At 37.6% G+C, this 27001-nt stretch overlaps 1 protein-coding gene across 1 annotated transcript in view; it reads left to right on the plus strand.

The window, feature by feature from the left end:
- PLXDC2 (plexin domain containing 2) overlaps positions 1-27001 on the plus strand; it is a 487631-nt gene that overhangs the window by 442232 nt on the left and 18398 nt on the right. The window contains exon 13 of the mRNA XM_017869226.1: positions 4587-4747. Within this exon, the coding sequence (XP_017724715.1) occupies positions 4587-4747 (161 nt within the window). The remainder of the gene's footprint in view (positions 1-4586; positions 4748-27001) is intronic.

Here is a 27001-nt window from a genome sequence, read left to right on the forward strand (position 1 = left end):
CAAAAAAAAAAAAAAAAAAGTAAATAATATGAGAGTAGAAGAATGCTTTCTCCAAAACTATGTGTGCAATTTTGGTCACTCTATTCGGATGGTCATTCTAAAGCATTTTGAAATAGTCATTGGTATGTGACGCAAAGAAACTCTTGTAATATTTTGGAATTGTGTATGCTACATTTTTCCTTAAATGACTTGCTCTGTTAGAACACATCAAGTCATGTTGTACTCACAGATCTCAAAATATTTATTTTGTCTTCTGGTTAGTACTGAGAATCCATGAAAGCTGTTTATTTTATTAAAATAATCATCATCCAAAAATGTTATTAAATGGTTATTTGGCTAGTAATAAACTAGACTGTACAAATTGCATTATTAGATATGGCCACAGTGTCTTGGCATCTAAAACAGAAATGTAATGGAACATTTTTAAAAGGAGATAATATAACTAAATTATTGTTAGAAGTATGAATAAATAATAATTGTGAGAGTAAGTATTTATGTCTAAATAAAGGGAGTGAGATTTACCACACTCAAGGTGCAAATCTGGTTCTGACTGTTATATTCCAAAGATTGGCAACTTATGTCCTGCAAGACAAAAATCATTTTATTTCTGACAAGGACTCTTCTTTAGTAAAATATGACCCTTGCACTCTTCTTCCTTCCTTCCTGGGAAGGGCTGCCTCCTTAACAGGTGCTGGTCCTCCAGCCCATTTGGGAAGTAGCAACCTGAGGTCGACTCACAAATACTGTAATCTTCCCTCTCCATTCCTGCACACACAAAAGAAGTAAGACTAAGTCAGGTGCGGTGGCTCATGTCTGTAATCCCAGCACTTTGGGAGGCTGAGGCAGGAGGAATACTTGAGCCCAGGAGTTCAAGACAAACCTGGACAACATAGTGACAATCTGTCTCTACAAAAAAAATTAACCAGGCATGGTGGCACATGCCTGTAGCGTCAGCGACTTGGGAGGCCAAAGCAGGAGGATCACTTGAGCCCAGGAGTTCGAAGCTGCCGTGAGTCAAGATCACACCACAGCACTCCAGCCTGAGTGACAGCAAGACCCTGTCTCAAAAATGAAAAATAAAAGAAGAGGAAGTGAGGCTGAAATTTGTGAGGCTAAAACTTGGCATGCTGTGTATAAAGGACTGTTTATGATGGCAGATACTGACCTAAAACCCAGCCCAAAGACAAACCCCAGAGATAGAATCAGACACTGAATGGTTGGGATAGATGGATGGATGGATGGAGAAAGGGAGGATAAAAAACAGCAAGAAAGAGAGGGATGGAGGGATGGAAAGACGAATGGAAGAGGGAGGGAAGGATTTGAAGAAACAGTCAAAGCTTCGTTTTTGACTCAAGTAGATATTTTTGCTACATTTTCCCTAAAGCCACATTTTCAATGAATCCTGTTTTCCCAGGAAAGCAATGTGTCATACTCTTATAAAAAATAAGAAAATAATCAAGTCCACAAGATGCAATAATACAAGCATACTTAAGGATGAGGCCAAATTTTTAAAAGCAACACATGTTAAGGGCAAAAACATAGTTTATATATTGTCATGAATCTGACTGTGTAATTTGCCTCAACCTGCCTCATATAAAAAGTACGATAATATAATATCTCAAGATTCATTAAGTGCTTATTGTGAGTCACATACCCTCCTAAGAACTTCATATGTATTAAATGTGGAATTCTCATATCAACCCTGTGGGGTAATTACTGTTATTGACTGCATTTTGGAGATAAGGCTAACTGAAGACCAGACAGATGAGGTCATTTATTATAGCCTCACTTGATTTTTATTGGCGATGTGGTCATTCTAATACTGTAACCTATTTCCAAAAGCCTTTATTTTTATCTTTTTCCTTCCTCTCTTTTCCTCCTCCCTTCTCACCAAATACAGATGAAAATGTTTATGATGGCAGATACTGACCTAGGACCCAGCCCAAAGACATAGCCTCTGTCATCTTGGAGGTGTAATGTTAATTCTTTTTTATAAGGTAGAGTCTTGCTCTGTCGCCCAGGCTGGAGTGCAATGGCAGGATCTCGGCTCACTGCAACCCCCGCCTTCGGGTTCAAGCAATTCTCCTGTCTCAGCCTCCTGAGTAGCTGGGATTACAGGCACCCACCACCACACCTGGCTAATTTTTTGTATTTTTAGTAGAGACAGGGTTTCCACCTTGTTGGCCAGGCTGGTCTCAAACTCCCGACCTCAGGTGATCCACCTCCCTCGGCCTCCCAAAGTGCTGGGATTATAGGCGTGAGCAACTACGCCCAGCTCCAGTGGTAATTCTTTAACTGTTTTTCACATTAGTTTTTCTTTGCTTGAAGTTACCAGATTCTTTTCAGAATTATTTGCTAGAAGAACTCACAACATGAAATAAGAGGAAATAGCAGGACCTACAGCCCAGTGTTCATTGAGGAGGCATTGATCTGAGGTCCAGAATTCAGACATGGAGGCCAGATTGCTAGTGTGTGAGCTCAGTTTTACCTTAATAGTTTTGCAACCCTAGCTCATTTTCTGATTATCCTGTGCCTTGACTTCCTTATTATAAAACAGAAATAATGGTAGTGCCCACCTCTTAGGGTTGTTGGTTTGGTACTTGCAAAGCAATACAATGATCCCTGGCACAGTGTAAATGAGCTATTATATAATGAATTACTCTAAATTTGATCTTGTTTCACTAATGAATTTCTGTTACATAAGGGAAATCTTTAGAATTTTCAGCCTTACTAGATTTGGAGAAGGATTACTGAACACCAACAGCAGTTCTCAAGCAAAGAGTTAACGAGAGCAATAACAATGTAGAGGGGAGGTAGAAAGAATTAGGAGGTCATGTTTCTCCACTTTATCTGGAATTCCATTCGTTCATGTGGACCATACATTGTGATAGACATCCATGTTTGGTTTTTCTTTAAAAAAAAGTAAAATAAAAGAAAGAAATCAGTGCTTATTAAATGAAGTTTAATAGACAAAAAAAAAAATGTTTATAACATAGAGGCAAAGGGTAAAAATAACAAAGAGGTAAATTGGTCTTGAAAGTATTGAGGCTGGGTGCAAAGGCTCACGCCTGTAATCCCAGAACTTTGGGAGGCTGAGGTGGGTGAATCACTTGAGGTCAGGTGTTCAAGACCAGTCTGGCCAACACAGTGTAACCCCACCTCTACTAAAATTACAAAAATTAGCCAGATGTGGTGGCGGGTGCCTGTAATCCCAGCTACTCAGGACGCTGAGGCAGGAGAATTGCTTGAGCCTGAGAGGTGGAGGTTGCAGTGAGCCGAGATTGCACCACTGCACTCCAACTTGGGCCTGGGCGACAGAGCAAGATTCCCGTCTCAAAGAAAAAAAAAACAAAGAAAGGATTGAGAGCCACTGTTCTGAAACTTTTGTACATCTTAAAGAATAATCTCATAATTTAGAATACCAGTCATATGGTGTGCTTAAGATACAGTTACTGCTGTACATAATTCAGGAAGATCTCTAATTGCCTGAGTAGTCATCAACGATTACAGAATTTTAGAAAAAGAGAAGACTTTAGACATTAGTTGTATTTGGCTGGTTGGCTTTGGTTAGGGTAGTTATTACTTTAGAAATTTAATTCCTCCCTTTGCTAACTCAGAAAAAAGAAATGTGTATTATAGTGAAAAACATCTCAGTAAAAGTTAGAGGAAATGATATTGTTCTGAGGTGTAGTGAAATGTTTTCCTTTGCTGTGGCGTTCCCTTCAGATAGTGATCAAAACTATTTGAGGGTCATAGAGCATCCATCTGTTACACTTTTAAAAGTATTTTGCTTAAAACAGATTTTCACAAATTTTGCTTGGAGTTCATGTACAAACTTTCTGAAAATGCTCATGTAGCTTACCAAAAGATGTCCAGTACTCTTGAATTTAAAATTTCCGTGAGAGGAGCTTTCAAAATTAATCAGTTTTTCCATAGGTAACTTTGTTGGTTTAATGAGAAAAATCAAGTTAAATTTAGTGTGTAGTTAGAGTTTGAGGTTTCCCACAGTACTTTGAGAATAAAAACTATTCATTTTGCTTATCCAACTAGAAATTTTAAAACACAGGCCAGGCGCAGTGGCTCATGCCTGTAATCCCAGCACTTTGGAAGGCTGAGGTGGGCGGATCACCTGAGGTCTGGAGTTCAAGACCAGCCTGACCAACATGGTGAAACCCTGTCACTACTAAAAATACAAAAATTAGCCAGGCGTGGTGACTCACACCTGTAATCCCAGCTACTCAGAAGGCTAAGGCAGGAGAATCACTTGAACCCAAGGAGGCAGAGGTTGCAGTGAGCCAAGATCATGCCCTTATACTCCAGCCTGGGCAACAAGAGCAAAACTCCATCTCAAAAAATAAAAAATAAAAACAAAACACAGTGACAAATGTATTTTGACTCACAAATCCTGTGGATTCTTCATTGCCCACATGAAGAGCACCTCACCTGTAAAATTGGTGTTGTGGAAAAGTTGTCCAGGAAGTAAAGATCCAGTCGTACTTTATTAAAAACACAAATATCTTCTCAGATGAAAATGCAAACTTAAGGGTAAGCTCATGATGGTCCTGACAGCTGGGATGTTCTTTCAGCTTCTACAGATGACAGTGCAGCTGAGAAGAAAGGGGGAACCCTCCACGCTGGCCTCATCGTTGGAATCCTCATCCTGGTCCTCATTATAGCCACAGCCATTCTTGTGACAGTCTATATGTATCACCACCCAACATCAGCAGCCAGCATCTTCTTTATTGAGGTAAGTGTTGAGTTTAACACATGAAAACCACGCCAGTTGATGAACTGTATCCGTTTGCTAACACCACCTGGATTTAATATTTACCACATGATTTCTTCATTTTTCAGTTTCAAGGTTTCTGATTTCACACACATGGATGCTCTCACCCATGCACTCTCGTACCTATTGATAGATTGCTTTCAGATGATGGGTTCAATTACCTTATCTCTGGAGCTTTTAAAGATATAAACTATCTTGTCTTTCTGAGATCTGAAAGAAAATGGGAACCATACTTTTTGGTCCTTTTACACCAAGTATGTTAACCAGCTGCTCTCCTTGTCCTAGGAGGAAATACTACGTATCTGGGAGGCTAAAGACTTAGCTTAAGTCAATTGCTCAATGAATGCTAATTGAGTATTGGCTGTGTGCATGATACAATATGATGGGCCTCTTCTGAAAATGCTCACAAACCATTTGGAAAAAATATGGTTTTCACTACAAAATGACAGATATAAAAATAAAATAATGGTATGTGCTGTTGCCATTTTGCATAATGTGTGTATATTTGTACATTTATATATAAATGCACAGACACACATAACCACACAGACACGGAACGAGAGCACCATGCTGAATAAGTGTTATGTCTTCATGTACAGAATGTAGGTGTGGTGCCAGTGCTGAGAAGTAAACAGGTGGTGCCAGTGCTGAGAAGTAAAAAGCCAAGGGGCTGTGCATAAGGAGCCATGGCTAAGCCCTGGGGTCTAAAAGGCTGAAACCAGGAAGCCTGGAAACCAGTGGATACAGTCTGTGTGTCTATCTGTGTGACCAAGTCATCTCTGTCCTCCAGAAGGTTGGGTTTCCTGGGCCCCATGCATATGATGCAGTTTTTTGTTGTTTTGTTTTGTTTTTTGTTGTTGTTGTTGTTTTGACAGAGTCTCACTCTGTCGCCCAGGCTGGAATGCCATGGTGCGATCTCGGCTCACTGCAACCTCTGCCTTCCAGGTTCAAGTGATTTTTGTGCCTCAGCCTCCTGAGCAGCTTGGACTACAGGCAAGCACCACCACACCCAGCTAATTTTTGTATTTTAGTAGAGACAGGTCTTCAGTATGTTGGCCAGGTTGGTCTCAAACTCCTGACCGCAAGTAATCCTCCCACCTTGGCCTCCCAAAGTGCTGGGATTACAGGTGTGAGCCACCATGCCTGGCCACATGTGCACCTTTGACTCTAACATCTGAATGGAACCACTCCTCTTCCAACACCAAATAAAACTAGAAATACTAAAGCAATAAAGGAAATCTTCTCTTGCAGAATTTCAAGCACATAATTAGAATTATTCATTGTATGACGCATGGAAAGGTTGCTTGGAATTATGGTCACTTGTTGAGCGAAAAATTATAATGCCTTTTAAACTATGGAGTTAAAATTACCTATGCTCCTTATAATGGGGAGAGGTGAATAAATGCAAATCAAACAATTGCTTAAATGTCCTAGATGGCTCACAACTGTCTATAGAAGAAAGTGCCATCTCCTTTTCCTTCTTTGGGGGCTCAAGGCTTTGGCACTCTCAATCTTACGTGTCATTTCAATCTTTATTCTCTTGGCTCCCTAATCTGGAGTTGGCATTTCTGTCAAATTTCATGCTTTGTTTGTCTCTGTACACAGCCCAGATTCTCCATGTCACAAAAACATTGCTCATTCTAGTTCCTCCATCAAAAATTCCTCCTGGTCAGGTACAGTGACACATCTGTAATCCCAGCACTTTGACTTTGGGAGGCTGAGGCAGACAGATTGCTTGAGCCCAGGAGTTTGGGACCAGCCTGGGCAACATGGTGAAACTACATCTCTAAAAAAAAAAAAAAGAAAAAGAAAAAAAGAAAAAAATGAATGGGGCATGGTGGCATGTGCCTGTAGTCCAAGCTACTTGGGAGGCTGAAATGGGAGGATTGCTTGAGCCCAAGAGGTCAAGGCTGCAGTGAGCCATGACTGTGCCACTGCATTCCAGCCTGGGTGATAGAGAGGCCCAGTCTAAAAAAAAAGAAAAAATCCTCCATTCCCATATTAGTTCTTGAATTCAGAAGCCAAAAGGCCTTTGATACGGTGTACCCCATAAGCTTCTTTAGACCATCTTCCTGCTCGGCCTCCAGGTATAATCTCTTTCTCTTCTGAAACTCTACCTACAGGGATACCTCCCTACCTTTCTCTGGCATTCATCTTTCTGTTTTGCATTAGAGTTCAGTATGCGCATGATTTATTCCACCCTGCAAGACTCGTAAGTGCCTTAAGATTTGTATTAAATCACTTACGTTTCCTTTGAAAAATAGGGATTCTGCCAATATTTCCTGGAAAAACGTTCACAATAAATATCCTAGGACATTTCAGACTTCCAGTGAAATTTCATATAAAACATATTTCAGAAATGGCATCTTCATTTGATTCAGTAATTGAGATATTATCAGGCATTGCCTTGAATTGAAAATCTGTTGTTAAGTTCTGTTAATGTGCTTGGTTTTCTCGAAAGAAAGTAGACAACCTTCTCAAAGTTACAAATGCATTCTTCAAAGAGCTGCTGAGTGACAAGCTAGAAAGCCTCAGGGACTAGCCAGACCTCAGACTGCTGCTACAGCCGTAACCCCCTCACATGTTTAAGCCTTTTCAAACTGTGCAGTTTATTTTCTGACATAGTGAAAAAAAGACGCTGTGAAATATCTGATGGTGATGGTATTAGCGGCAAATTGCACAGTATGAAAGATCTAGTTAAAGCTGGTCAAAGCAACCCCCGTATGACTGCAAAAATAGTGGAATATTGTTTTGAGTATTAGTCTCATTGTCTTATGTCTCAGAGCCTGTATGTCCATATGTGTGGAGTGTTTGCATATGTATACATGCACGTGTATTTATAGAATATGACAGCTAGATGGAATCTTAGAGATAATTTAGCTATATACTCTCCTAACACAAAAGGAGACTGAGTGAGGCTCAGAGGAGTGGAATGACTTATCCAAGGTCAAAGAGCCATAGTTCTAAGAATAACTCTTTCTTCTTTTCACGTGTAAGCAAAGCAGAGTCACTCAGCAGGTCTCCCAGCTTTTCTCCTCTTGACTTTTTTTCCTTCCTGTGGAGTCAATTGCCAGAGTCTGCTTAAATCACTGCCTATCTGACACGCTGCTGGGGTCCTGCGGCTCACAGTGGCTGGGCAGCAGCTGATGTTTGGAGGTGATAGTCATAACCTTACTATTATTAAAACTGACCACTGTTTGCAAAATCAAAACAGATCCACGATGACCATTCTGTTTGTGATATGCAGACGTGTAAATTTGAAGATTTTAAATTATTAGTTACATTAGAATCGTTGTTGCATAAATGAGGGAACTGAATATAACATTTTTTTCCATTGCTTTTGATGTTCCATACTATATTCCTATCTACTTTTGAAATGAAATTGATGTGCTTTCTTCTTTTATGAAAATGATACCATTCTTTATAGAAAATTAAGATAATACAGAAATGTAAAAGGAAGAAAAAAGAAAGTCATTTCTAGGTTCCAGCATGCAGAAATGATGACTATTAATATTTTCATTTATTTTCTTCTGGAATTTGTATGTACATAATTTGATTTTTGCCCATTTGATACAGTGGTGATTTCACTGTAATACACATAGGTATTCTTTTTTAAATAACATTTTTCTGTTTTATTATGATGGCTTTGTAAACATAATTTTAATGTTTGTATTCTGTTCTATTCAACTTCATTCAATAGTTTTATACTGACTGCCTCTGATGCAGTCAAGTGGTAACTCAGAATGCACTGAGAGCCTAACATGTGCCTACAAGTCAAAAAGGACCTCCTTTCATTCAGATGAAGACTGTGTGTTAGTTTTCTACTGCTGTTGCAACAAATTGCCACAAACCTAGTTACTTAAAATAACACACACTTGTCTTACAGCTCTGGAGGTCAGAAGTGCTAAAATCAGGATATTGACAGGGCTGGTTCCTTCTGGAGGTTTCAGGGCTTCATCATTTCCTTGCCATTTTCAGCTTCTACATGCTGCATGTGTTCCTTGGCTCATGGTTTCTTCTCATATCATTCCAACTTCTGTTCCCACCATCACATCTCCTACCACTAACGTTGACCCTCCAGCTTCCTTCTTGTAAGGCCCCCTTGTGACTACATTGGGCTCACCTGGGTAATCTAGAATAATCTCTGCATCTCCAGGTCTTTAACTGAATCACACCTGTAAAGTTCCTTGTAAGGTAACATTGACACCTTTTGGAGATTAGGACATGGACATCTTTGGGAGGCCATTATTCTGTTGAGCACAGAGTGCGTCAAATGTGAGATGCGTCGCACACTTCCAATTAAACTGTAACACACCCTTGACTATAAGATATGTCCCAGTTTCAGTTATTAAAATGTAACCCAATGGATATCTTGAATATTTCACAGTGAAATCCAGACTTCACTAAGCACTTGTATGAGTTAGTTCCTGTGCTAAACACTGTATATAATGTGATGAAATTGAATGACTCTAGGCTGGGAGCGGTGGCTCATGCCTGTAACCCCAGCATTTTCGGAGGCCAAGGCAGGCAGACCACTTGAGGTCCAGAGTTTGAGACCAGTTTGGCCAACATGGTGAAACCCCGTCTCTACTAAAAATACAAAAATTAGCCAGGCATGGTGGCATGCGCCCGTAGCCCCAGCTACTCGGAAGGCTGAGGCAGAAGAATCACTTGAACCTGGGAGGCGTAGGTTGCAGTGAGCCAGGATTGCACCACGGCACTCCAGCCTGGGTGAACGAGTGAGACCCTGACCCTGTTTTTAAAAAAAAAAAAAAAAATTCATGACTCTGCCTTTGAGTGTATATGTCAGAGCTCATGTACCCAGTCTCTTATCGCAGAGCAATGGGGCTCTTCCTACTTTTTCTTATTTTTAATCAACCCCGTTATAAACATATTAATCGTAACAGCCAACATTTATCAAATACACTAATAAAGTGATTGACACTTATTACCTCATCTAATCCTCATGAAGACCCTGTGTGATACAAAGGTTATCTTCATCTCATAGATGAGGAAGCTGAAGCATGGGCCTTAAGTAAGTTCTCACCATCACGCATTTGGTCAGTAGTGGAGTCAGGATTTAAGCCCAGGCTCTCCAGCTCCAGAGACTATGCCCATAACCAGCAGTCTGTGCTGCCTCTCTATGTGTAAAGGGTTTTTCTTCATATGCTGTATGTAGAAATGTCGGCTGATATATATACAAGGACATACATTATGTCCTTGGAACAGATTTCCAAAAGTAGAATCAAAGGAAGGAAATGAGTGGTATAAAAGAATGTAGTAAATATTGCCAAAAGCATGACAACAATTCATGTAGCTGTTGCTATTATTGTCTACTTTTAGTGATGATCATGTCAGTGACTGTTATCTGTGTCTTTTGTTCTTTCTGAAAATATACACCAGTTACTGTACATTTTGTGGACACAAACACCCTTCCTTATATAAAATACTTACATGGGCTTTAGCTTTTAGATTTCTTATTGTAGAAAGGAAATGAGAGAATTAAGCAAATCATCACCCCGTAAACAAGTGAATTAACTATTAATATCCCGTGTCTTCTTATACAAGATTAGATACCAGAGTTCCATTCTTCTAAAATGTTCCATTTCTATTCAGGCAAGCCGAATAGCCTATTTTTTATTAACTTATCTTGTATATTACTCCATCATTCTCAGATCTTAGACTGGGTAGTTTCTTTGACTGACTGGCTTGCATTTCATGTTTATGTGTCTAGCTTTTCACATTAATTTTCTAAAGGGTATCTGATTTTGGCCAAAATCTATCACATTATATACAAGAATGTCTACACATGCTGTGAATTTTTTTTTTTTTTTTGAAAATGAAGTTTATTATCTTGAAACAAAATGGCAGAGAACACATATTTAAATAAGCATGAATTCCTTCATTTTAAAAGATCTTAATGAAACTGGTATCTTTTGGAAGAGTCAGTGTGTCTAGGTTCTACATTAAATTTAATGATTGTCGAACATTGCTAAGCATAAATTTTGTGACTTGTAATATATTTTATTGTTTCATGAATATGGGTCACAGAGATAAATGTTTACACTCTTGAATGGTATTCTACACATATCACTATTCAAGATTTTTAAATAAAATACTTAAAACGTAATCTAACTGAAGGTCAAGAAAATAATATTACAAAGTGATAATCACACAAAATCAACATTCCTATGAAAGGATTCTATTTGGACTATAACAAATAGTTTAGACTAGCCATCTTGCTGAAAGTGTTAATGTTGAACATTGTCCTTAATGTTTCTTAGTATACATACATAATTGCTAGTATTTGGACACTCATGTGCAGTTTTCATTGTTCTGTACACATAAAAATGAAGAGAAATTGATAAGAACCTAATGACAAAAATGATTACAACCTTGGAAGATAGATTCTATAAGTAAAATATTGGAGGATTTTTTTTTTTAATAGAAAAGTAAAAACTAAGAGTACCTAATCCTGCCACTTATGCTGCAAAGCTTTGAAATGTCCTCAGACAGAAAGGAGTCAGTTCAAATGATGAATTTAAAACGAAATTGGAAGAAGCAAAAGTTGTAGGAACAATGGCCCTTGTATTTCGGGAGGGGACTGAGATGGTGCAATGGCAATGGAGTTTGCCTGTAAATAGTAGTTATAATTCCTACCCTGAGGACTGGAGAAATACAGGGTACAGAACTGTGCTGTCAATATGTGGCTGCTACCTATATGGACTTTGAGCTCTTAAAATGTGACTTGTCTAGAACAACGTATGTGTAAAACACACATTGGATTTTGAAATCTGAGTACAAAAAATAATGTCAATATCTCATCAATAATTTTTATATAATTACATGTTGAAATGATAGTATCTTGGATATACTGTATTAAATAAATGTTATTACAATTAATTGTATTCATATTTGCTTCTAAAATGGACACTAGACACTTTTAAAATTATATACGTGGCTCATACTATATTTCTATCAGATGATTCTGGTTTGTAGAGAAAACCTTGCAGAGAGAAAGAATTAGAAAGAAAAGTTTGTTCCATAGTTTTTTAAAGTAGGAAATCAACTGGTTTTTAGTAAGAAGGAAAGGAGAAGCTTATGAGGAGGCAGAAGGCTGCCAAAGCCAACTGATAAGTTGACCAGTCACTCATTCATGTATTTAATATTTGTTGAGCTTCTATTATGCACCAAGTCCCCAAGGTACATTGGTAAACAAAATGAACAAGATCATCCTTGCTTTCATGGAGCTTACATTCCAGTGGGTGGAGACAGCTGATAAACACATTTTAAGTTATGTGTGGATTTCAAGTTGAATGATTAGTTTTACAGAAGAGGCAGTCACCATAAAATACTTGATAAAATGTTACCTTTTTTAATTGCTTGAGCAATGTCACCTTTTTTGATCACTTGAGCTCAGGAGGTGGAGGGTTCAACTTGATAGTAAGTGGCATTCTTATTCGTATCATCATTATCTTTATTTTATCATAGAACTTTTTATGGAACTCTAGATATAGATTGTGTGTGTGTGTGTGTGTGTGTGTGTGTGATATATATATATAATATATGTACGATACCACTACGTACGATATATATATATACTATATAGAATAAAGTAATGTATAAAGAAGGAGCAATACTCTCAAAACAGTTAGTTTTCCTTAGGCGCGGTGGCGGTGGCTCACGCCTGTAATCCCAGCGCACTTTGGGAGAGGGCTGAGACAGGGCGGGTCATTTTAAGTCAGGAGTTTGAGACCAGGGCTGGCAACATGGGTGGACACCGCCTCTACTAAAATACAAAATTAAGTAAGGCATGGTACTGTGTGGCGCTGGATCTGCTAGCTCAGGAGACTGAGTGCAGGAAATGCACTGGAACTTGGAGAAGGAGGCTGCGTGAGGGCCAAGTATGCACTTGCGCTCCAGCCTGAGCAACAGAGTCGAGACTCTGTCTCCAAAATAATCAATAATAATAAAATAAACACTCTCACCATTCTTAAAGTGTGCCTGAATTAGAAGTTATTAGTTATTTCCATAATAAAATCTGGACATAAATGTCTAAATACCAGTCATTGTTCATACCATGCTTTTTAAATTCTTATTATTTCCAGGGCACCAAAATATCTGCTTTTACTGGGAGTGCTTTATATTTTCTATCAGCAAAATCAGGATACCAAAGCAAAAACAAACTTCAGCCTGTGTGCAACCTAGGGATTCTGTCACTTTTCCAAAATAAGTAGATGAATTCTCCAAGTATCTACCACAAGTAAATTTCCTTGAGGACTCATGTGTTATCTTAAAAGTTTAATGAGTTTTGCATTATTCTCTTTAATACAGACACGTCTGATATAAAAAATGATTCCACACAATCTTCAACTAATATTAACATTTCAGAAGGTGATTCATATCACTCTTGTAGCTATAAAACCCCAGCTGTATGGTTGTAGATATAAAATCCAAATAAGTTCAAACCAGCAGAGATGAGACCTCTGTTCCTGGAGCCTGAGTGGGCAGTATCCTTTCTACCCCTTTGTTGGAGTCAAGTCCAAGGTAGAAATACTCAGGATGGTGAAACAATTTGTTTGGATCCTATGGCACCTGGTTACAGAGTCAAGACATCAAACTAGAATGCCTCACCCTGGCCCTCTAGCCTGAGCAGCTACACAGCATCATAGCAAGAGTCTTTTAAGTTTTTTGCCACTCAAGGGGATTCCCCATCCCAAGAAATATTTCTGGATCACAAGAACCCGTGGAGAATAAGATTAAAGAAACACAGGCAGCTGTGGCCCTCAACTTTTCCTGGCAACTAATAGTACCACCAGGAAGCAAGCCAGAAGAAGGAGCCAGGCAAGAATTCAAAGGCTGCTGGGGAGAAAAAAAGCATTTGCTAAGAGTTTGGCATCTTGCTTTGCAGCTGCTGGATGGATCGCACTTGGGGAGTTAGGAAGACGTGATCTGTGGACAAACCTATGTAGTTCATGAGAAATCGCTTCATAGCACCACAAATCTTTTTTTGTCTTGAAGTCACATATTTTTAATAACTGAGTTTTGCTCTTAAGGTATTTCTTAGTCTTAATTTCAGTTTTAAAGAAAACTCAAGGGGAAAAAATGATTCATTGAAATAAAATACTTTATTTTGTTTCTTAGATGAAGCAAAAGATGGTGTTCATTTTTTATGAACTGCTGCAAGGAAAGTAAGATAAGGCAAAACACATCTGACATGGTTTGATATAACTCCCATTAAAGAAGCTATATTAGTAGATGACAGCTTTCCAGAAATATAGTGAAATGCAGAGAAAAGTAGGTGAAATTGGGTCACTTGAAAAAAAGAGACACTCTATGTATGTCAGTGGTTTTCTTTTCTCAATTTCTATTCGAAGATGCTAGAATTTTTATTCATGAACATCACTGAATGTTTTTGAGACATCAGTTGAAGTGCATCATGATTGCCTTGTACATGTAATCATCAAGATAAGATTTCTTTTATAGATGTCAGCCTTAATTTACTCTTCTAAGTAACACATTTTCATTTAAATTCCTAAAACTATAATAGTGTTTCTAATTTAATGAAATAATTTCTTCCCTTCATTGGGGAGAATTATTGAAAATACTGAATAAAATATCTCATACTAATCTGCAGAAATTTCTTTTTACTAATTAATTCCCTAATTATTTCAATGCTACATAAGACAATGAAAATCCATAGATGGATGGATGGATGAACAGATAAATAGGTAGATAGATAGATAGATACCACAGAAAGGTTCTTAATAGATGAAAGAATCAGATGGATAAATAAATGAAAATCTGCAAAGCTACAGTTCACTTGGGCATTTGTAAGCTTGAATTATGACATTTTAAGGACATGATATATGTTTTAAGTATTCTGATTCTTCTGTTCCTCTTGAAGAGACTACTCTACTGACAGTACCAACTGTTGAGCAATTTCTTCCTTGTGACATTGGTAATTGTTCAGTGTTAAAATAAATACTTAAGCCTTTCTATTGTGAAAACAAATAATAGAAACTTTAATTTTAGCAATAATTGGTGCTTCACAGTAAAAATTAATTTATTCAATTACAAGATTAACTTTTCCACCAATTCCACTTAGTATATTCTTTTCTAACAAACATACAAAACAACTAGACTAAATTAGTTTATTATTACGGCATGCTGTGGTTTATAACTAATACTAGAGTTATTTGTGATTGTAAGAAAAGTAAACTGTAAAATTTTCAGAGACAAAAACATTAGCAATCTAGGGAGAATGAATGTAAATAATGTATTATAAATGATGGTAGTAATCATACTTTTGTAATTTTATTGGAAGTGAACAATCAATGGTATTTTAGTTTGAAAATGGATTAAGGTTATTTTACTATATGATCTTGTGGTAATCCTTTTATAAAAGCTTTCTTAATAGAAACAAAGTAAATTTTAATGCAAAATTCATACGTCCTGTCTTACATCATGCAGTAAGTGAATATAGGGTCAGAATTATTCTATGTCTGTACTTTCTACTTTCAGCTAATTACTATATTCGTATTCTAATTAACATAATACTTAAAATTACTATAGGTGAGATAAATTTTAAATAGATGAAAAGCCATTTTTCTATTCAATTTTTTTGTTTGTTTGTTTTGTTTTTTTTTCTTAAAAACAGAGTCTCACTCTATTGCTGAAGCTGGAGTGCAGTGGCGCAATTTTGGCTCATTGCAACCTCTGCTTCCTGGGTTCAAGCAATACTCTTGCCTCAGCCTCCCAAGTAGCTGGGATTACAGGTGCCCATCACCACACCTGGCTAATTTTTGTATTTTTAGTATAGACGAGGTTTTACCATGTTAGCCAGGCTGGTACAGGAATCTTCTTCTTTCTTTTTATTATTTTATCTAATAAATCTCTGTTGTCCCTATCCTACTCATTACTCATTTTACTCCCAGGATTTTCTCCTAGTGTGGGTCACTGTCATGGTAGATGGCCTTGGCAAGTCAGTTTTGAGAATTCCTTGTGCTATAATGCTCCCGCCCCTTCAGAAATTCTTACACAGTTCCCCTGCACTCACTTGCAACTGGAGTGGGCACCTGCCCCTCTCACTTTCTGCTGCTCTTCTCACATGGACCTGCTGTGTTTTCCAGGCAATGCTTATTGGCTTACTTTGTGGTTTTCCTGTTTCCAGTCCTGCTAGACACCTTGTGGATTCCTGTAAAATCTGGGGAAGAGAAGGGACTCAAGAAATACTAAGAGGTACCCAATCCCTTACCTCCTCACTGGGTGGGGCCTCCCAACCAAGGCCTCTTTGCTGCCATCTTTACTGTTTCATAGCTTTCACTCGTGACACCTACAGGTTCTGAAAAATCTGAGGTGACTAGGGACTGGCATGGGCCCGAAGCATACCACAGCAGCCTTAGAGAAAAGTGGCCAGACTGTTAGGTGGGACCCATTCCCATGTCTCCTCACCAGGCAGGTCCTGCAGGCCTGGGCCTCCAGGCACCTCTTGCCAGACCTATTGAGCCAGTACCAATTCAGCAACTCCCTGGACAGAGCCTCCAGGGACAGCTGAAGGCCTCTCTGCTACTGCCTCTGCAGTGGAACTGCCCTTGCCACCCCTGGACTAATGAAGGAGCAAAGAGTCTAAGTATCTTATCCATACCTCCAACAAGCAACTGTGAGCAAAAAGAACAAAGCTGGAGGAATCACATTACCCAACTTCAAACTATACTACAAGGCTACAATGACCAGAACAGTATGGTACTGGTACAAAAATAGGCACACAGACCAATGGAACAGAATAAAGAGCTCAGAAATAAGGCCACACATCTATGACCATCATTTCTTTGACAAAGCTGATAAAAATAAGCAATGGGGAAAAGACTCCCTATTTAAAAAATGGTGCTGGGAGAACTGGCTAGCCATACGCCCCAGATTGAAGCTGGACCCTTTCCTTACACCATACACAAAAATCAACTCAAGATGTAGTAAAGACTTAAATAAAAACCAAAAAACTATAGAAACATCTGAAGACAACCTAGGAAATACCATCCTGACATAGAAACGGGAAAAGGTTTTACAACAAAGACACCAAAAGCAATTGTAACAAAAGCAAAAATTGACAAGTGGGATCTAATTTAACTTAAGAGTTTCTGCAGAGCAAAAGAAACTGTCAACAGAGTAAACAGTCAACCTACAGAAGGGAAGAAAATATTTGCAAACTATGCATCTGACAAAGATCTAATATCCAGCATCTATAAGGAACTTAAACAAATTTACAAGAGAAAACAAACAATCCCATTAAAAGTGGGCAAAGGAGATGAACAGACACTTCTCAAAAGAAGACATGCATGCAGTCAAAAAGCATATGAAAAAAAAAGCCGCATATCACTGATCATTAAAGAAATGCAAATCAAAACAACAATGAGATAGCTACCATCTTACACCAGTCAGAATGGCTATGATTAAAAAGTCAAAAATAACAGATGCTGGTGAGCTAGTAGAGTAGAGGGAACCCTTTTAGCACTGTTTGTGGGAGTGTAAGTTAGTTCAACCATTGTGAAAATTCCTCAAAGAGCTAAAAGCAGAACTACCCTATGACCCAGCAATCCCATTACTGGGTATATGCCCAGAGGAATATAAAGCATTCTATCATAAAGACACATGCACTCAAATGTTCATTGCAGCACTGTTCACAATAGCAAAGACATGGAATCAGTCTAAATGCCCATCAGTGACACACTGGATAAAGAAAATGTGGTACATATACACCATGGAATATTATGCAGCCATAAAAAAGAACAAAATCATGTCTTTTGTGGGAACATGAATGAAGCTGGAGGCTATCGTCCTCAGCAAACTAATGCAGAAATAGAAAACCAAATACTGCATGTCCTCACTTATAAGTGGGAGCTAAATTTTAAGAACTTATGAACACAAAGAAGGAAACAATAGACACTGGGGTCTGCTTGCGGGGGAAGGATGGAAGGAGGGAGAGGAGCAGAAAAGATAACTATCAGGTACTGGGCTTAATGCCTGGTGGATGTAATAATAAGTACAATGAACCCCCATTACATGTGTTTATCTATGTAACAAACTTTCACATGTACCCCAAACATAAAATAAAAAAATTTTAAAATCTAATAAAACTCTAAGGAACTAGTTTAAAACTAGCTAAAAAGCATGAAGAAAGTGATTTAAAACATGAAAGAACAACCCAAATTAGCATTAGAACACCTAAAAAATGAAATAGATGTGAGAATTAGAAATACAGAAAACATAATAATTTTGAAAATAAAAAACTAGATAATAGAAGAGCAAATAAACACAGTTATTAATGGATTACAAGAAGTAACAGGTTTAAAAGTAGATTTTTAATTGAAAAGAATTAAATCAGATAAAAAAGTCTGAGAGGTAATGAAAAATAAGTTTGTCAAAGAAGGTTCAACATCTGGATAATAGGAAAGAAAAAAAACCAAAGCAAAAGAAAAGCCACAAACTAAAAAATTTTTAGTTCTTGAAATAAAAAAATTAAATATTGAAAGAGCATGCTATGTACCTGAGAATATTTACCCAAAACAATGAACATTAAGACTTATTCTAGTAAAGTCACTGGATAATATTTTTTTAAAAAAAGAAAGAAAGAAAAAAATTTTGTGCACTTAAACACTTGAATTATAAGCATATCTGAATTAGATAATCATCAAGTTTTTAACAGCAACATTTTGTGCTAGAAAAGAAAATGGAGTAACCTCGTGAAAGGATGGAAAATGTCAGCCAAGAGGTTATATCCAGCAAAACTGACCGTTGAGTAGAAAGGGCATAAATAAATTATTATTCATGTGCAGGAACTCTGCCAATATTCTTTCCATGAGTTCTTCCTGAAAACTCTTTCCGAAATGAGCTTCAGATAAACAAAATGACCAGAAAGACATCCTACAAGCACTGGTGGAAGCGGTGCAGCCTTCTGCCAGAACTCAGAATGCATGCATGCATTTTTGCCTTATGACTATCCTTTGTGCATTTGAAGGTACCCATTGCTGTAACACACATCTCATATTTCAGGTTGCTTCATTTGGCAACAAACATTTTGGAAATGTTTGGAACATGCTTACAGTTTTTTTTTAAATATGTTCATCTATATTTATTAAACAGCGACTGGTAATTTACACATATATATATAATATACACGCACATCCTAAGCACTCATTTATTGAACGTTAAAATAATAATAATGTTTCCGGTGATAATACTACATATCATTTAGTATTGTATATATTGACATATAAAGTACTAGATGCTTCATAGTTATAGTCTCTGAGCCTCATGTAAGTCATTAAAAAGAGATAGATATTTGTAGCAGAGCAGGCTTACTACTTACTATAATTCATGTTCCCGATTCTAGAGTAGAGGGTTGTGACTGGTAAGTAGTTGCACAATTAAAGATCTTTTTCAAACGCTCTTGCACCTAAAGATGGACAGGTGACTACTTGTCACTCCAGAAAGTCACATTTAAGCCAAAGCTTTTACCAATTACGTGTGCCTTTGCCACACCTTCTCTCCTGCCCCAACAACTGGATATACAGTCCCCGGAGAATGGAAAAGTCAAGATGGAAGAACTGGGATTCACACAGGGAAAGAACTTGCCTCCCTTAAAGGGATTATTAACATAGAAAATAGTCACCATCCAGTGCATATAAGGCCACATAAGACATTTATTAGAGTAATGAGAAGTCAGGGAAAATCAATGGACTGGGTGTGTTTTAGCAAACAACATAATTATATTAGAATATTTCTTTGTTTAGAAAGAGTGGTTTATAAAAACAGAACCAGGTGGATTAAAAGCCATTGAAAATTTTGAGCAAAGTAAAATCAAAGGCAAATTAAGATTATAAATATATTTATAGTGAGTAACCCAAATGTAAATTAATGAAATTGTTGGGGGAAAAAAAATAATGCCCAAAAGTGATACAAGAACAATTGTTGTTTATTGAAAATTACAACAGTACCCAAAAGGGAAAACAAAATAAAATACATTTTAAAATCTAAATAATTATATTTTGGCCTTAAATTTTACTCCCAATCAGTAAGAGCTATTCAGCAGAATATATTTAGGATAATTGAAAATTTAGTATATGTCTATTTTTTAAATGAAACAATTCATGGTGTTTCAGTGAGAGAAGTAAATAACCAGAGATTAGGAGATTTAGAATTCTTTTACATTTGTTAGAGTAGGCAGAACACTGGTTAATAGGTAGAATTGACTGATCAGTTCTCTTCTAAGAACTGGCTTTAAAATTAAATCGAGAGACTTTCCTCGTTGAGATATCATTTTATTCTTGGTGAATTCTAATAACAATATAGGCGCTCCAGAAAGCAACACTATCTGTCTCATTTCATCGCTTTTATCCCCAAGGGCAAGCACAATGCTTAGTAAATATTTGCTGAATAAATGCATCATCTAAAATAATCCAAGTGTAATTTCAATAAACAGCATCATGAAATGATGGAAAATTAAGAGTTAGCAGAGAACTTAAGGAAACATCAAATGCAGTCATTTATAACGTTTTGCGTTATACGTCTCACCTAAAAAGACTTAAAACTCTGTTTTCCCGAAAGAACATTTGTATGCTTGAAAAGATAAACAACTCTTTAAATTACAATATTGATTTGATGCCCTCAGACATTTTTATACAAATCTTATTAGAAATGTTTTAGTTGAATCATTCACAGTATGATTTAAATGCATAAAACTAAAGTGGTGTGATTGATAAATAAATATTCGCCCCTTTAAAAATTATTATGATGTAGTGTTTAGTTGTTAAGGCTGACTGAAGGCCGTAGCTTCGTACTAAGTAGAGAATCAGTATCTGTCCTTTTTCTTAGTTTATATATAAGAACATGGAGAATGTGAGATAAGAATTGACTTGCCAAAGGCCTTAGTGCTTAACAGAAGCAGAATCAGAAATCAGTAAAATGCAGTAGGAAGACTCTAGCACCAAGAAGGCAGCAGATTTTGCATAAATTCCAGCTTTTACTAACTTTGTGATTCTGGTCAATCCTGAACCAGTCTGTGTAACTCAACCAGGAGTTAAAACCAACTTTGCTGACTCTCCCAAGCAGCCTTCAACTTTGTTAAAAGTGCTATTTTAAACAGTAGTCAGTTTCAACCAAAAATTATGTAAATAGATAATTTATTTGAGGGATTCCTTTATTTCCCACTCCTACCCAATTGTCTTGAGCTATTGTTAAGTTATTCAAATGAGAAGAGGAAGGGAAAAAGAACAAATGATCTAAATAATTCACAAACCATATTATCAAACCCCTAAGTATTATACCATTGATTATACAATACAAAACAAAACAAAACAAAAACAACAAAAAAGTTGTTTTTATAGGTTCTAATTGTTATATCTCAGTCATCTTGCTTTTTTATCTTTTTTTTTTTAAAGTGTTGCAAACAGGATGACTTCCAGAGCTATCATCAGATTCACATGATATGATTACCATGGTTATCAGCACTTCTTTATCACAGGATGAATCCAATGCACTCTCAGGAAAACTTTTGTGGAGGTTACATGAATCTGTCTACAGCACAGTAATGAATATCACTGGAGCCCTAAGTAAGGAATGATTAAACACTGTTAGTCAGTTACAACATTGTTTGACAATATAATTACAAATGCATCTGTAAAGCCTCCACAATTGATCCTCTAAATTACATATTAGCTTTTATTTTCCTGCTACACTAATACTTTATTGTTCATTTTCTCAGGGTCATAATTATATTTTTATTTCAACCTCTGAGTTGATTTGACATGATATAGTATGTGCCCAAAATAAATAAATCAAGTTCCTCAGATTTAAAACATACACCATTTTGGATACTCATTTTCAATGTAGGACCTTAAATAGGTAAAAGTTTGCTATCTGCCTTTTAAAGTTTCTTTAAAACTTTTAATTTTATTCCAACATATACAAATTAAAAACATATGATGAAACTGGTCATATATGTAAGTGTGGTTTTGCCCTAGTTTGACTGATAAGATCACTCTGTATCTTCAAATGAATGGGTCCACTCTCAGATTTGATGACATAAATCATTCTCTTGGGTTGTTTTTTAATCATGTGATTAAATATGGAGTAAAGCACACAATTACTTTAGGATAGAAAATAACTCACATTAACCATTCCAAAGGTCACTGCTGATTAGACCTTAACTTTCCAGATTTCTTTAGCTTCACTTAGAAACACATTGGCACTCCAGACACAGGTAACTTGACAAGAACAATTTCTTAAGGAACATGGCCAGTCTGCTGTAGGGAGGCAGCACTAACTCACATTCGACTTTTATTAGGATATTTATGACCAGTGCAGCATTATCTTGTGTTTTAACTCAGTCACTAGGCAGCAGTGAACTGGCTTGTTTTCACACCCCCTGCAAAGTACTTTTCTTTAGAGTAAATTGCCTGTCTAATAGCAAATTATTACATGATTTGGGTAGAAAATAACCACTTGTGGTAATGTGGCTCAAAAAATAAAGAGATGCTGCTCAAAGCATTATTAACATATTATGAACTAAGGCTAATGTTGAAGAATATTCTCAGCTCGTATCACAGAAAATTAGTCAAAACCAAAGAATCTGTCTGTGCAGTACACTCTGCTAGAGTCTCTTACACTCACAGAGGGGTATAACTAAGGTAAACATACTTTCCACTTTGCCCAGAACCATTCTAGTTTATGTCTGTTGTCTGATGTAATTATTAATAGTTTCTCCATTTATTCTCAAAACTGTCCTAATTTGGACAATAAATCATATGGTCATCCTATGTGTGATTATATTTTCCAGCTTAGTATGCATCTAAAGACATAGGACACAAAAACTTTAAAGGCCCAACAGCCACATGAGAATTCAATAATAATGAAAGGAACATCAAAGGTATGATCAATATTGAATAAAGGATTCAGTCAAATGCTATAAAATACTTAAGAAAGAGAGAGATAATTAGGAGGAATCTCATTAAAGACATGATATTTGTGCAGGGTCTTGAAAGGGTGCTATGTTCTGGCTAAGTGAAGAGGAAGGGGAGATACCTTTTCAGATGGAATGGGGATATACTATGGTTTTAAAAACATTAAATCGGCCGGGCGCGGTAGCTCAAGCCTGTAATCCCAGCACTTTGGGAGGCCGAGACGGGCGGATCACGAGGTCAGCAGATCGAGACCATCCTGGCTAACACGGTGAAACCCCGTCTCTACTAAAAAATACAAAAAAACTAGCCGGGCGAGGTGGCGGGCGCCTGTAGTCCCAGCTACTCGGGAGACTGAGGCAGGAGAATGGCGTAAACCCGGGAGGCAGAGCTTGCAGTGAGCTGAGATCGGCCACTGCACTCCAGCCTGGGCCGCAGAGTGAGACTCCGTCTCAAAAAAACAAAACAAAACAAAACAAAAAAAACATTAAATCAAGAAAGGTCAGGATGAATCAACTTGTTTAACTATGTGTTAATATCTATGAGCAAATATTGAAAATGGCTTTAGTATAGATGGAAAATAGATATGGCAGGCTCTGAAGGACAAACACAGAATCTATCATTCCATAAGCAGTGAGAATCAATGATGTAATGAAGAAGTGGGAGTTTAGGCCTGGCACGGTGGCTCACGCCTATGATCCCAGCACTTTGGTAGGCCGAGGTGGGTGGATCACTTGAGGTCAAGAGTTCGAGACCAGCCTGGCCAAGATGGTGAAACCCCATCTCTACTAAAAATACAATAATTAGCCAAGCATGGTTGTGCGTGCTTGTAGTCCCAGCTTCTTGGGAGGCTGAGGAAGGAGAATCTCTTGAACCCAGGAGGTGGAGGTTGAAGTGAGCTGAGATCATGCCACTGCACTACAGCCTGGGTAACAGAGACAGACTCCATCAAAAAAATAAATAAAGATATACATAAAATAAAAAAGAAGTAGGAGTTTAAAATGCTTCTGGGGAAGGAGTATAGTGAGCCAAAAGAAGAGTGAAAGGACGGTCAGAAGAGAGTTAGAAGACTATCAGTATTCTATATGTGAAGTGGTGGCTGAGAGCTGAATTGGGATGTTTATAGAGGGACAAGAATGAGGCTAATCCAGGAGCCATGTGGAGGAAGAAGATAGAATTTAGCAATCTTTGTTTGTGTAAAGGTTTATACGTGAAAGGGTTTTCAAACAGTTATCTTCGATTCTCAGTACTCCCCAATGAGCTCAGTAAATACAGAATTGTTAGATCCCTGTTTTACAGATAGGATGACTGAGATTCCAAGAAAGTAAGCAATTTCTGAACATTTCCTATATCTAATTAGTGGTAAAGGTGAGGAGGATGCCCTGATTCATTACATTGAATATGTAGGATGAAGAAGAATCAAAGATAACTTCAAAGTTCAAAATCTGTGTAACTGAGAAATTGAATTTTCTTCTTCTTTCTTTCTTTCTTTCTTTCTTTCTTTCTTTCTTTCTTTCTTTCTTTCTTTCTTTCTTTGTCTTTCTTTCTTTCTTTCTTCCTTTCTTTCTTTCCTTCTTTCTTTCTTTCTTTCTTTTTCCTTCCTTCCTTCCTTCCTTCCTTCCTTCCTTCCTTCCTTTCTTTCTTCTTTTTTTCTTTTCACAGAGTTTTGCTCTTGTTGTTCAGGCTAGAGTGCAGTGGCATGGTCTCAGCTCACCACAACCTCCGCCTGCCAGGTTCAGGTGATTCTTCTGCCTCAACCTCCCAAGTAGCTGGGACTACAGGCGCCTGTCACCACGCCGCCAATTTTTGTATTTTTAGTAGAGATGGGGTTTCACCATGTTGGCTTCAGGTGATCTGCCTGCCTCAGCCTCCCAAAGTGCTGGAATTACAGGCGTGAGCCATCGCACTTGGCTGAAATTGAATTTTCTAATGACAGTATTAAAAACATCAGAAGGTAATGTAAGTTTAGGAAGGAAAGTGACAGGATGGATTTTAAGCAGGTTTGGTTTGAGCTGATGGTCAAGAAATTGGGTATCTTCAAAAAAAAAAAAACTGAAAAAAAGGGAATGGATTTGGGAAAACAATCAGGTGAGAATTGGGTTGGGTTTTGTCAGCACAAAACTTTAGGACGTGTTGACAGTTAATGCTGATGAATCAGAAAAGGGGACCGTTTAAGACAAAAACAAAACAGACACACACACACACACACACAAACATACACACACACACAAACATACACACACACAAACATACACACACACACAAACATACACACACACAAACATACACACACACACAAACATACACACACACACAAACACACACACACACACAAAGAGCAAGATGCAAGAAAATATACCATCCTAGAAAGCCACAAAATGGAAAGGGTCAAGATTGAAGAGACAGGCAGCAGCGTAAAGTGCTCTAGAGAAGTCACAGAGGAGGTTAACGACTAAGTCATTGGTAACCTGAGAGAATTAAAGCAGGGAGCAGGCACTGAGGGTGAAGAATGGTTTTGTACCGTGAAGCCAGTTGATGGAGCCGGACATTTCAGAGAGATATAGTACTGAGAGTTCGAAGAAACATCAAGTAAACCCTTTTCCCTGATGTTTGGTGTAGGTAAAAGGTAAAGAAACAATGGAAGGGGTGTTTTAAGGGTCTTGGAGAGGAGCGAGAAATGAAGTAACTTCCTAACAGTGACAGTATTATTAAACAGGGAAAGCAATGAACTATGCAACTGAGGAAGACTTTTGAGGATATGAAGGAAACATGAGTAGATATAAAAGCATTGATGGGAGCAAGGGATTAGCATCTTCTAAAGGGCTTCATTGGCTCTGTAAAAGTAGATGGAGAAATACATAATTGAGAGAGGGCAGCCTGGGATTGGATGCTAGAGCAAATAGATGGAATTTGGGTGTATGAAAATAATTCAACAAGAGAAGAGTAAATGAATCACTGACTTCCCAATGGAAATTAGAGTGTGATTCTTTGACACTGGGTGAACCGGAACTTGTGACTTTTTTCTCCACTAATTGGTTCTGCTTAGGATCTGGAATAGGAAAATATAGAAGATAAGGATCTGTGATGAGGACTGGGGAAACTTACCCAGAATTGATGGTCAGATAAAGGAGAGAACAGACAGCAAGTTGGCTGAAGAGGCCCTCTGTGGAATTCAGGCTGGCAGGAAGTTAAGTGAAGCCTGGGTGAACTGTAGAGGCTAATTGGATGTGATCTTCCACCATCTAAAGGATTTAGAGGCAGCGCAATGCCATGTAATAGCCAGGCTCTGGAGGTAGCAGCTTTGAGGTGAAGTAGAAGGAGGAATGTAGAAGGGATGGAAGTGGATATTATTTTAAATATCCAGGAGGAACCCTGATCAAGAGAACGCTCAAGTCATTGAGTTGCTGGAGGAAATACGGGAGGGAAAATCAATGCACACAAAACCAGTGGTTGGCACTTTCTAAAGACCTGGAGTGAGTCTTGCATGCAGCTTCAGGGCTGCACTGATGGCGAGTTTCATTCTGTCTTCTGTTCCATTCATTCTGCCCATGCAGCCATCTCCAATAACTCCAAATGAAGGCATTTTTCTTTGAAACTCATAGCATTTATTGTGGAATGTTTCCAGTGGATACTTGATTTCATGCTGAATCTCAAATCTCATTGGTTAGCTCCTGTTCAAGTTTTTATATACAAATATATTATTTTCCCTATAAATAAGATAAATGCATAATTGCCTTACTTTTAGTACTGTTTTACATAAAGTTGTGCAAATATTAATTTTATCAGATGACTGAATGCATTTATCGCATAGTCATGCTCGGTTTGAACAACAAAGTGGCCAATAGTGGGCCGAAGTCAAAAAAGGAAAAAAAAACATATTCAAGAAAGACAGTTTGTCACCATGAATCTGAGTGTCATGCCTCTCATGGCAGCATAAACTATAAATAAGATCTGTGCAAGTGAACACAAGCACTTATTGTGAATCTCCCTGTATATAACACTTTGCCAGCCGTGGTGGATCAAATCTATCTGTTCCCAAGTGCAAGTAAAAAGGGGTTGCATCGTCTTGAGAGAATGGTAAAATTATAATAAAACTGACTCAAATAAAATTGGCTTTTTATTATCACCATGTACTAAAATTCTAAACTCTGTTAGTGATAAAATATTCCTCCCTGATAGAAACTTTTGCTGATCTAAGCATTAAAAAGTGGGCTCGCTTATTGTTGAGTTTTACTGATGTAATATATAAGCTTCAACTTAG

Source organism: Rhinopithecus bieti, unplaced genomic scaffold (genome assembly GCF_001698545.2).
Source record: "Rhinopithecus bieti isolate Rb0 unplaced genomic scaffold, ASM169854v2 scaffold_3043, whole genome shotgun sequence".
Classification (NCBI taxonomy): Eukaryota; Metazoa; Chordata; class Mammalia; order Primates; family Cercopithecidae; genus Rhinopithecus; species Rhinopithecus bieti.